Here is a 13,131-nt window from a genome sequence, read left to right as displayed (position 1 = left end):
AAGGATGAATTCTCAACTTCTTTCGAGAGAAAAAAATGATGGGAAAAGAAATGTTGTGGAAAATCTTGGAAAATGACACATTGACTGTATACATCCAGACAACAGTTGGTACTAAAATGGGTTTTTTACATTATAATCCTCATATGAAAGATTTTTTCACTGAAAATTTGTGGTCCTAAGAGGTTTTAACCGCACTACCATAAATTTAAGAAGCAACAACTTTGGAGAACAGCGTGTTTGATTGGCAAATAGACATAAATCTTATGTTTATCCAATTAAGACATAAATACCTGGATTCTTATACAAAAAAAAAAATTCTCAGTCAAAGAATATGTTTAGTTTAAGAGATAAATGAAATGTACTGCATTGATAAATCTTATCAAGATATTGCCTTTAAAATACCTTAAGATTCATTTGATGATGCTTTTCATGGAGTCCAGTAACTAACAAATGCAAGTTCTTGTTTTCATTTTGCAATTCAATATTTGCCTGACGTACAGATGCTTCGAGACTAGGAATATCCTCTGAAATAAAATAACTTTCCTAATGGCATGAATACTTCAATACAAAAATAAAATACACTGAGCCCATTTGATGTTTTTTTTACAAATGTCTGTAAAGGAAAAAATATATATAAAAGTATTCTTTAATAAAAATTTTTATGTCATGAATTTTTTTTTATGAAGTGCTCACATTTTTTTAATAATTTAATCCACACTGAAAATTATTTCCCCCATCATAAATTTAAAAAAAAATTAGAGCTCAGCAACTTCATTATATGAAGATTTGATTGTGATTGGTTCATTTTTGAATTATAAATTTCAATTAAAAATGTATAAGTACAAATTTCCCATGGAGACATAAATCATAATAAACAGGGTTTTAATCACTTCAATTATTATGTTCAGGGTTACCATCAATCCCATATTTTACATTACAGAAACATTTTTACACATTATTCAGCCATTTTCCCAAGTTTTTGAAGAAATCTTATTTTAATTGCAAGTTTTTTTTATCACAATACAAATTCAGACAAATCTGAAAGAAATATGGTTCCCTTTAATTATTTCTGAGGCAATAAGGAGAGAGGGCAATCAATTCATTATTGAATAGAGTATATCCCTTTCTGGTGCAGTATCCCTATAGTGAGACCATCTGTTTACATTGTTTCCTATGGATTTTGGAAAAATGTCCGTCCTTCAAAGGGTAAAACAGTGAAATCCTGTATGAAAAAGATACTCTCGATAATGATATTTGCCTAAATAATGACATTGCTCTCTGATCTCAAAGCAGTTTGCATGGTGTTTATACATTTAATCTATGACGATATCACATGTATAATGATGAGTCTTCTTTTACTTGAACATTGTTATGTAAAAGTTTCACTGCATTTGTAACATATGAACAGGCATCGAAAGTTTGCTGAGAAAACTCCCAAATTAAAAAGATTTATTGCATTTACAGGAAAAAGGTTAATATGCTTATTTAACAAACAGTATCAATGAAACTTGATAGAATTTACCTCCATCAGATGGATCACCCTTCAAAGCTAACATGACTTTATGATTTCTCTGCACGACACGGTCAAATGCTTGAAGTACCTTTGCCACAGCTCTCGTTGAAACTTGCACTCGCTGTGCCAACTTTTCCTCCAGCTCTTCTCTGTCCCATTGACCAAGCAACGCAAGAAATGAAGTAGTAGCCTCATTCTCATCTGAAACGAAACAAATCATTTAATTCATTAGTTATCCAAGGACTTTTCCCCTCTCTTGTGAGATAGTTTTGACAATATTTGATCAAGAAAAACATTGAACATTGGGATAAATTATAAGCAACAATTCTTGCCAAACATGTTGCCAGTTATCAGTAAAATCGCCAAATATTGCTTATAGACAACCCTTGGCAAGAAACACAGTGCTATTGTAAGTCTGCTAAAATTTATTTCACTGGAAAAAATTTAACATGACAAGTATGCAAGGTGAATATTTATAGTCATAGGCTATTCATTTGGCATAATTTATAAATTATGAAAATTATGTTCATCCTCAATTCTAGTAAATATTAGGAATTAAAGTTAGCTTCACTGAAAAGAATGAAACATTTTCATAGGGAAATAGTCAAGAAGTGTAAAGTATGAAAATGCTTGATATAGTGTGGTCATGACAGTGAGTAAGTCGAAGTGTCAAACATGTAATAATTGTTTTTCACCATTAGGTATAAACAGAACGGCAAACAAACATTCCCTGAATGTGATCAGCTCTAAGCTTAAGAATTCCTTGGTAAAACATAATAGAAACAGAAACAAAAGCAATGAAAAAATTTTCGCTATATCCAAGGTGTTTTTTCCATTGACGTTATAAGCAAGGGTTATTAACATTAATCTCAATGTGAATCAGCCTGGACGACCAATTGTTGATGTTATACCCAAGGTGTTATTACAACCAAGGTCATTATAACTGAGTTTGACTGTATTACAATGGGTAGAAACATTAATTAAATTCTGTTTTTGTTGTTTTTTTGCAAAATACATACTTCTATTTTCGTACTCATCAGATGTTTCAGCATCAAACCTTTGAAGTAAGATTCGAAGATCTTCATTCAGCTGAAAAAGTAAAATTAATAGGAATTAGGCCGATCAAAAAGTGAAAGTAGTCAAACCTCTCTAGGTAAATACTCTTCGGACTGAAAAGCACAATATCACCTAGAACAGTTTATCTACTTGTCCAGTCATGCACAATGCAGCAAAAAATTGATTTATGAGAAATTTGTTTATTGTATGTTAAAATAAAATGAAATATCATGTAAATTTCGACTACACTTTTTTAAAACATTGTGTGCAAACAGGTCGACAACAGAATAAATATAAAAACTTAGTATCCACCTAAGGCAATGTTATTAGCATTGTGATTGAAGATGCTGTACTGAGAATTAATATTCAGTTGAGCAAATTTCATCCACTAAAACAGTACATACTCGACAATGTCATGAATTATTGCCCCCCCCCCTCCAAATTCAAGAGTCATGACAATGTTCTTCTACGGCTTCAAAGATCTTCTTTTTTGTATATTTGTGGTATTCGCTTAAACAAAGCTTCAACTGTAAAGCTGGATCCAGACAAACTACATAATGCCACACCAAAACAAACAAAAACCTGTTTGGAAAAGTGGCTCAATGTATAAACGAGCCAATTCCTTTGATGTAGTGACATCCTGTGGATCTTGATCTTTGAGCAATGCACAATGAAGCATGGTTCACCCTCAAAATAGCCGATTATGTGATGAGCCTTTCTTCCAAATCATGTTTCTAGATTAATGCACATACAGCTCTACACTCTGTGTAGACTCAACTTTACAATAGCACATATTCTTATTTTTTTTATTCTTTAAATAAACAAAGTGAGCTTATTATAACCTTTTATGTAATTAATCTATGGTGGTACTAACAACTTGGATTTGGAAAATATATCAAGAACAGCATATATATATCTGGTGGTGCACTATGATGATGGTCTGGCTCCTGATACAACGATGCACCTTATAAAGATTTTTTATGATTTTCACTTGGTCCATAGAGTATTGTTATATCGAGATTTTATTAATTAGTTCTAAAAATTTTAAAAACTGCACATTCAAATTGTAATGAAACTGAAATTCACCATTGTTTACATACAATACACACCTCAACATATACTGACGATACTTATAGGTACCAGTAAAGTTTGTTTCTGTGTAATGCTTGTTATGATGTGTAGTGTGCTGCCATCAATTTTTCTAACTTCACTCATAGTTATAAAAATTGATGGCAGACGGTAGCACTACACAGAGCAAGCATTTCACAGTAACAAACCTCACGTTTAGGTTCACATCACATGCACACACACCGTAGAGGAATATGGACGAGGTGAATGTGTGGTTTAGTAGCAGACACAAATGTGCTTGGTATTTGAAACAAGGTAGTTTTACAAAAAAGCTATACAAAAATTTGGATCAATAAAGAGCAGGAAAAAAATATTTTGCATTTGTCTCAACTACTTCTTTAGATTACGCCTCTGTAAAGTTCCCATAAAAACTGCTAACAATGGCTACCATGGAAGTGAATTTTTATTCAATTAAGGAATATAGTAATCCTAGGTATTTATAGTGTCATGTGTATTGCTACTTTTTCTACCAGAACATCTTTCGTGGGCCGCAGGTTATGCACCTTTGTTATACAGCCTTTATACTTTAAAATACTTATGTCCAACAATATATGTAACAAAAGTTATGGATTAAAAATAAAGTGGTACATTAAAACAGTGGTTCTCAAGTCGGGGCCATACCCCCAGTGGTACTGGGATATTTCAAAGGGGCCATGCAAGAAAATGGAGAAAGAAGCCATGACAGATGGTTTGGAGGGCTGCAGAAAGCTGAGAAGCAAAATTAAGGCAAAGAAATAAAGCTTTTATATTAGTGACTATACACTTACAGAATCCAACAAAACTACCCATAAAATAAGGACCATTTTATGGCATGGACCCACCCGGGCCTCACCGCATATATTTTGCAGCAGGTTCCCTAGGGGATGGAGGTTTTTTGCAGGCCCCCGGCTAGATTTTTCACAGACCCCTCTATATTAAATTTATAGTGTGAAAAAACAAAAAAATTATGAAGATCATATCAGGCCCCAGGCTACAGCTCCATAAGTTCCACTCTTGTGAGGGATCATGCCCTGGGGTCTCATGTCTATAAGTGGCCCCACCTCATGATATTTTGTATAGTACAATAAATTTTGAAAATAAGTAGGGAATATGCAGGCTGCTTATTTCCACCTAAGTGCGGGGCAACCATAGCATCGCTTTGCCTAGGGGACCCATGATGTTGAGACGATCCTGAATAGAACTCGGACTAGCGGGAGCTCAATAAATTCTAGCCCAGTGGTCTGGAGACCAATCTTATTTGCAAAATTTTCGTTAGGTATAAATTCACTAAAAAAAATCAATTCAATATGTATAAAGGATCTTGCTTCTAGATGAGGGTCGAAGACTCTGGGTAAGGCAGGGGAACCACGAAAGACATATATGGTTCAAAGGGGGCCACGAGCAAAAAAAGTTAAGAAATACTGCTTTAAACTATCGTCAGTAGATAATAAGGTTTTAAAAACTACATTTTGACACTATTTTTTCATTCAAGCAAATTTTAAAATGCGGAAACATATAACTCAAATTTTTTTTTAAACTTCCAAAACGTTACTCAATACACTCTTAACCTGGCAGGAATTGCATTTTAGGAGAGATATAGGCCTGCATTTTCTTATGATGAATGGGATGCTACATGTAACGGGTACATGTCCTCTCTGGTTGAAAGCGTTAAAATATAAACATAAAAGAACGTTTAGCCTTAAAAAATACAAAGATGAACATACTTGATTCCAATATCTATTGACAACACAGAGAACGGCTTCATCACTGGTTTGCCTTTTTTCAAGCTGTTCGATTCTTTGCCTGAGTTCAGCTTCTAATCTTTGTCGCTGTTCCAAGCGCTCAGCCAATTTCCTGTTCTGGAACTGAATAACCTTAACATCCATCTCCTCCTATGGGTAAAAAAAAGATTTTTCATTAAATTCAAAAGAAACTAAAAGAATAATTTGATCCTGAAAAAATCTCAACAGCAATATACACAAATATTTTCAAGGATTTACAATATGTGGCAAGTCAAGAACAAAATTTTTGTCATTTTGATCATTATAAATGGTAATTCAAACATAGATGGAAATCATCACAATCATCAATACTGTTGACCACAAAAAAATATATTATTTTTACCTGAGTTGACACGGGACCGATTCGACAAGGTTCGAAATGGACTTTCTTTGCTGGGTTTTGTTGAGCAGTGGAGACATCTTGTGGGGCGGGTCGTTTTCCAGACATAGCAGTACAGTTAACTGCAAGTGAAGTAAAAATAAAAATGATTTTTTATGATCAAATATAGAAGTGCTACATGTATTATCCAACATATAATAATCTATACATATAAAATTGATTTTCAGTGTCAACAATCAATTGCAGATTTACAAATCTACAATTTTAGATCGATCATCACCACTCAGATCTATTGTCGCCCAATTTTACATATATACCAAATGGGACCAGACTTGAACGATAGGCTACTTTAAAAGTTTGTCAGATCTGGGCAAATGCCTGAAATGGGCAAAATACTGTAGGGCAACAATGGTTTTTGGGCCTCAACAATCACTTTCGGAAGGTTTGCTTTAGTTACTGTGGTTCCCTAACAATGCATTTTAGATGTGTATATTCCTTTATAATGGTTTATCACTTCTTTAATGCTGCCAGTTTGCATGATAGTTTATGCCTTTACACAATGGTTTGCCACTTTTCAATCCTCCCAGTAACAAGACTTTTTGAATAGATGCCATAATTATCATCGGCATCGCTTTGAGAGTCAGGAAAGGGGTGATCCTCATAGAAATCAGTGTTGAAATAGCCGATTTTAATGTAGAAATGCAGAAATTTAATGGGGTTTTCGCCACATCAATAATTTAAAAAATTGCACTGAATTCTCGATTTTCGAAATATTGAGTTCGCTTAAAGATACAAAGCCCAGAAAACAAAATATGAAGTAATTAGCCGGACCTACTTTTGAGTTGGATATCCATGCAATAACATTAATTTCAACCATTTATTTATATCTTCTCAAGCATGAAAATTAACACCTCTGTATTTTCTTTTAATATTTAACTGCATAAATTCATATAGTTTAGGTTGTTTTAAAATTAATTATGGGCTCGTAAAGTACATAAAAGCAATTCCACATCTCCAATTAAGCATTTTTTGAAGCAGAAACAGGCAGATTGATAACTTGAAGTTCAAGAAAAATTGAAATACCTATCCCCCTTAAAAAAGGGGAAAATATTCATTTCTACGTTTCTTTAAATCTAGATTTGTTTCTTTCTTGAGTCATGCAGGAAGGTGCCATATTGGTTAACTAAGACACAGTTTGTATGTCCCTCAAAGAAAGAGGGAGATTTCACGTGATCCAAAAAGCCTCAGTGAAGAATACCCAGGCAGCGCAGGGTATTATAACTGGTAATTAATAAAAATGACTATTTATAAGCTAAAGATAATGTAAGGTCACCAGATGATTTTCAACATGCAAAGCATGGATCTGCTCTGATGGTTGATTATTCCGTGATCAAATTAATGTGAATTAATTAATTTCGTGATTAATTTAATTAATTCAGTGGAATTAAATTTGACATGGACACAATTTGAAATAAGTTTTGAAAATAACCACTCATAATTGCGAGTACAGTCACGGTACAGTCGAAATAAGAATTTGGGAATTTGCTGTCTTCCAAACCCTTCACAAAATTTTTGATCTGAAAAACGGACCCATTACAAAATACAAGTTAATGAAACCATAAATATGGCATTTCATTTCTTTTATGATCAATTAACTAGCCTTATTTCACTTCTCACAAAAACCAGACCCCTCTCCTCCGGCATTTTTTTTCTTTGGGACATTATGCATCATGTTTGATGTTTGTTTATCCAAATAAACCTTCATGTGCTTGCTCGGTACTTTGCATCACTGCTCACTCTCATGGCCATCCCAGGAAATAAGCAATAATGGCCCAACATAAAAGGCAAAAAAGGAGGGCCTCACATTTCAGGGAAGGCTATATGCAGATGTGGAAAATACATATGTGGTTCTCAACTTTGAGGCACAAATGTGAACCGATCCCCACTTTAAAAAAGATTTGCCACAGAGAGCAAGACATACAAACAGTACAAATTTAATTCAATCATTACACTTCACTCACTTCTGAAATATAGCAGCAATATCAGACACTAGATACGCACTCAGACTGTTAGGTACACACACTGACACTTCCAACACAACTCACTAGGTAGTAAATTGTCCATAGATGATGATAGACCTGAGTTGTGCTCAGTTTGAGAGAAAAAATTTTGAAAATTTCCTTCACAACAGGGAAAAAGGAACAATTGTTGTTTATCAAAATTGTTGGGGCTTAATAAAAAAAAGTTGCCACTGTTGGGCATGGCATTGCTTCATCCATCACCCACTTAATACTAGATCAGTATATACAAACAAAAGAGTGTGATATACCATATATGTCAACTTCGGGAGCAAGACCCCACCCCCCATCGTGTTCTCTGATAGGAAAGGGAAGGTCACCACACACCTTTTTCCCCCTTGTGACTATTTTAGAAAATTCAAAAAAAATTTCTTATTTTACTCAATTTGAACGCATTTACATTCCTCATAATAATTTAAAGTAGCCTTTTGTTTAAGTTTGGGCCTGTTTGCTGTGAATATACCTCATGAAACCAATGAAAGTTTTTGATTTTTTCGGAACAGGACACTATCACTGCTTTGTCGTCATCAACATTCTTACTCCGCTTTCTTTGCAGAAAGCTTATCCATAAAAAATGCTATGAAATGTTATGCTTTTTCCATAAGTTATTAAACTTCTGTTTTTTTTTTTTCAATTCAGAAATTAAAACGTTTTCCGAACAAGGACCCGCCCGGGACATTGTAGGCAGAGACACATTTATGTGCGGGTGGGATAAATGAATTTTGCTGCCCTTCTCTCATTTTCTGGTCTAATTTTCTTGTGAATACTCTTTCCTTCACCATACTGTGCTATACCCCTCCTTCACTTGAGATCCCACTTGGACTGGACACCAAATCTTAACTGCCAATTACTCAGAGGAAAAATTAAAAAGCAAGCAACCAATGTATTAAGCTTACATGCACTGAGCTTTGTTCTGACCCACGACGTTTGACTTGTGCAAATGTATATTTTTCTGCTGAGCAACCAGGAGAAAGATTTGGTATCCAATCATAACAGGGTCCTTGGTCAGCATGGTAATTATTATATTCATTCTCTGAACCCCATAGTGTGAAAAAATGCATTAGGAATTTCATGTTTTTTTCAGTGTATTAGTACTTTTTATTGGTTTTCTTTTGTGATCACTGAACATTTGACATTTTCGCGCAATTGCAAACTTGCCATCCCCCAAAGCAGAATGTTTTACATTGTTCTGCAATGAGCCACCGCCTGACTGGAAATTTTCTGCTCTAAAAATTTACATAATAATGTTTCTACATTTTTCTTAAAATTCTTCCACATTGTTCTGCAGTACCACTGATTGTTCTGTGACGTACATTGCAGATTTCAGCATATTGTGCTTAGACTCTTGCATGTAGGCAACTCTAATCAGGCAATTTCAGCCGAAATAACAAATTGCAGTGGAATGCATTCCATTGTTTAGAAACAATCTCAAGGCTTATTAGTGGGCATCATCAAAATGAACCCATTTCTCAAGAAACTCAGAGCTTTAGATTGCTAGAATCCACTTATCTACCATACTCACAACCATACTATAATGACCCCAAACGTGGATCGGGGGGGGGGGGGAAGACAATTGTCCCTACCAACAGTTGAATAATACGGGAGAAATTTATCTTCCATAAAATGCAGGGCTGATCCAATGCATCTACACAATGACTCGCTTCGACATCACTTCGCATCCTCCTGCCATCACTCCATTCGAAGCTGAAGTTGTCTCAGCTTCATTCATAGCCAACGATGTTTGCCTCTGCTCTTTCCGCAGCTGCAGACATACCTGGTTACGGCTTCATTAAGATGATTTCTGAAGATGTTTACCTTTGCTCACGAACAGATTGAGAGTGGGGGCTGGGGGTGGGGGATAGGAACAATCACCACTCCCAAGAGCGGAATAAATGGGGAAAACTTATCTGTCCCATAAAATACGAGACAATCCAATGAACTTTCACAAAATTCATCCCTTGGATCCGCCCGATGTGTGTGAGCCCCGACACTTCTTCAATGATCCTTCAAACAAAATAAGTGTTTAACTTACTTCAGTCAGTCCCCTTTAAAATTAATAACAGTAAAAATACACCTATGTAGGAAACCAATGCTCAATTATCTTCAACAATATTGGAAGAAATCACCTAATTGACAGCATTTTGCTCCTTAAATTCAAAACTAGAAACATCAATACAAAATAGGGGACAAATAAATATACAATCAGTGCGGAATCAAATGGTTAATTAATTCATATGACATTGACAAAATAAATAAGTGACAATCAAGGCCTTACACTAAATGGTTTGTGATACAAATTTCTATGGTTAAAAAAAAATTAAACTATTTACAAAATTAATTTCAATTGATTTTACATTAATGCGGATTTCATAACTGTTAAAATCATAGCTTTCTAAAAAACGGGGGGGGAAAAAATCAACCGCGTAAACAATCGCCAAGAATAGGCTACCAAAACACAATTAAGGGTATTTTTGGTCACCACAACGTCAAGTAACCGGCAGTGTTGCCAATGTTATTTTCATAAACTAAAAGAACTTTTGCCTCATTTTTCAAATATTACGTATTTTCAATAAGCTATAAGTACGCTGACCATATTCACTCGAGAAAAATACATGAAACTGTGCTTCGAAATACGGTAAAATATGGGACATTGCCAATAATTGCCAAAAAAAGTGCTAAAAGTAAGCAAAGTCACCAACTCTTGCTAAAATCGCAGAAAACTCTCCAATCACGGAAAATTAAGCTCCACTTCAAATTGTAGTGAATTAAAAAAAAGCATCACAGATTTGTGTTACAACTGCAGTGGAACTTCGGTTAACGAGTAATGCGCATAACGACCAAAAAATTTTGAACAAATTTCGATTCGATTAACGAGCGATGATTCGCATTACGAGCAAAAGTTTTGAGCTTCGTTCATTGATCAAGGCCATGCGACTGGAGGTGCATGGGTCCGACATTGAACAACTAGTGGAGGAACATGATCATATCCACAGATCATATTCACAATTATTGAATAAATAATTGTGGAACGAATTATCCAAATTTCCATTAGTTCCTATGAGGAAGTTTGATTCGAATAACGAGTGAGTCGTATAACGAGTACGTTGGTGGAACGAAGTGAATTAAGCTCGTTAACCAAAGTTCCACTGTATTCGGATTTGAAGTCATAATTATCGTAATGTAAGTTTCTGAGATGGAAATAAAAAAATAAATAACATTGATTTGAAGAATTAGTCAAGTTGGCTTCCTTGAAAATACGTGAAAAGCTGAGACATTTTTGCAAAAAAGTCGGGACAGCCAGAAACAAAAACAAAAAAAAAACGGGACTGTCCGGGGTCATATTTTCATCAAATTTCAAATTAAACCATACCTCTACGACGAACGTTTGGTAAGACAGGCCGAATTAGGATTTACAGGACACCCTGTATAAAATCGAAGCTAAAAGACCCCGAAATTATCAGGACTCCTTTGGCGCCGCTATCAGTTTCACGCCGGACCCCGCGTCTGTTAAGGGTGGTTCCGCTGCGATTTTCAACAGCTCTTTACTTCTACGCACTTCAGCAAATTCCAGCAATAATTAGAAAATTCATCGTAAACTGCACTTTTTGGTTACAATTATAAATCGTATTTAAAGGAGCGGAATTTTCTGTATTTTCTCTTTTAAACCATAGAGATATTATTGTACTTATATCAACAACAACAATTCGATTATTTATTGTTCAATTAAAATCACATTACCAAGTCTGCCTGCAGACTATCTGTGCCATTGTCACACACCACCTCAGGTCCGCGAACCATAGCTGGCGGCCCATAACCTTGGCGGCCAATAAACCATAAAAATCTAAGAAAAATCGTCAATGGTGGTGAAATTAAGCACGTCTGCCAATCCCTCTTTGAGACGCACAGTTTAAGAACCCCTTGTTTATGTGGTTCTTATTGAGCCTTCCGGATAAGAGCTATCTCTATTTAAGAGACAGAAAGGGTTTGATCCCATGGGGTGTCTTCCCCTTATTGATGACTTTATTATGAAACTTTTTTTTTTTTTCGTAATAGCCACACCACGGATCCACCTCATTCGTTAGAACTCGAAAAAGGGCACTCAGAACCAGAAACCGTCAGGTCCCATTCAGTGCTGGACTGGCATCTCGCCCCGTCAGAGAATTGGACCCCGTAATTACAGAACCTCAAATATACTCTGCGTCCACCAATGGGAATTTTTCCACAATCCTACTTAGAATGATTTTTTTTCTCTCTTTTCGATGTGGCTTTCATTCGAAATGGGAATGTGTTCCTATCCGTGCGTGGACCAGAAAATGTTAGTCCTAGAACTGGACGTTTCAAAAACCCAGTTTTCTAGACGACACCATTTCCTAGCCTGGTTCATTTGCTATATACCCTCCGTCCACTCCACGGACCTCGGCAACCTTGGCTGCCATACTCTTGGCTGAATATAGTCAGCCAAAAATAAAGCCAGTTTCTCGGGAAGATCCCCCAGAAAGGAGAAGATCAAACTCAACCAACACCTTCTAGAGCAACTCCCTCTGCTTTAGAAGGTGTTGGTTCAACCACGACCTCCTTGGTCGTGGCTCAACTCGACCTACCGGGGTGAGTTTCTGCAGACGATTGAAGGTGATCCAATGAACACACTGGTTTTTTCGTCTCTAATATAAGGTATACTTTTCATTGTTGATTCAAACAACAGAGTTTCCGGACTGCTCACTGTTCTGTTCGAATACGTGGTACTGTTACCGTATTCTGTCTACGAACAGTATTAGTTTATCAGAGGCACATTCATGGTTTTGACCCCCCCCCCACCCGTTGGGATAGGTGAATTTTACTGCCTTTCTCCCATTATAGTCTAATTTTCTTGGCTGCTCTTTCCTCGAATCCGTCACCCTGTGCTATATAACTTGCTTGGCCTCCCCACACTTCTGTAAGTACACCTGTGTCTATAAGTCACTCTTTTAGTCACTCTCCATGCCTACACACTCCCTAAATCACTCTTAGGGCCGTATTCACCGACATGGTTTAAACTGTAGTCACAATTTTTTGATGAGAGATCAACATAGATTGGTTAAAATCCTGAATTTAACCAATCCGTGTCGATCTCCTATCAAAAAATTGTGATTATAGTTTTAACCATATCGGTGAATACCACACTTAGTCACTCACATGCTTGCACACTGTTTGGTCACTCACGTGCTAGCACACTGATTTGGTCACTTCCACACTTTTCTGATCACTTACATGCTTGCG

The 13,131-nt window shown here is 35.9% G+C and overlaps 1 protein-coding gene across 1 annotated transcript in view; it reads right to left on the bottom strand.

The window, feature by feature from the left end:
* The window catches only part of Bre1 (E3 ubiquitin-protein ligase Bre1), a 32,491-nt gene extending 22,108 nt beyond the window's left edge, over window positions 1-10,383 (bottom strand). Inside the window, exons 1-6 of the mRNA XM_089239371.1 lie at window positions 10,151-10,383; window positions 5,801-5,919; window positions 5,401-5,568; window positions 2,533-2,602; window positions 1,523-1,714; window positions 403-524 (exon numbers count right to left, since the gene is read on the bottom strand). Of these exons, the coding sequence (XP_089095497.1) occupies window positions 403-524; window positions 1,523-1,714; window positions 2,533-2,602; window positions 5,401-5,568; window positions 5,801-5,905 (657 nt within the window). The 5' untranslated portion in view covers window positions 5,906-5,919; window positions 10,151-10,383. The remainder of the gene's footprint in view (window positions 1-402; window positions 525-1,522; window positions 1,715-2,532; window positions 2,603-5,400; window positions 5,569-5,800; window positions 5,920-10,150) is intronic.
* Window positions 10,384-13,131: the final 2,748 nt, after the last annotated feature.

This window comes from Pholcus phalangioides, unplaced genomic scaffold (genome assembly GCF_987345545.1).
Source record: "Pholcus phalangioides strain wild (caught in Gottingen) unplaced genomic scaffold, Ppha-v1.0 ptg000001l_1, whole genome shotgun sequence".
Taxonomy (NCBI): domain Eukaryota; kingdom Metazoa; phylum Arthropoda; class Arachnida; order Araneae; family Pholcidae; genus Pholcus; species Pholcus phalangioides.
This window is presented reverse-complemented; position numbering and strand designations above follow the sequence as displayed.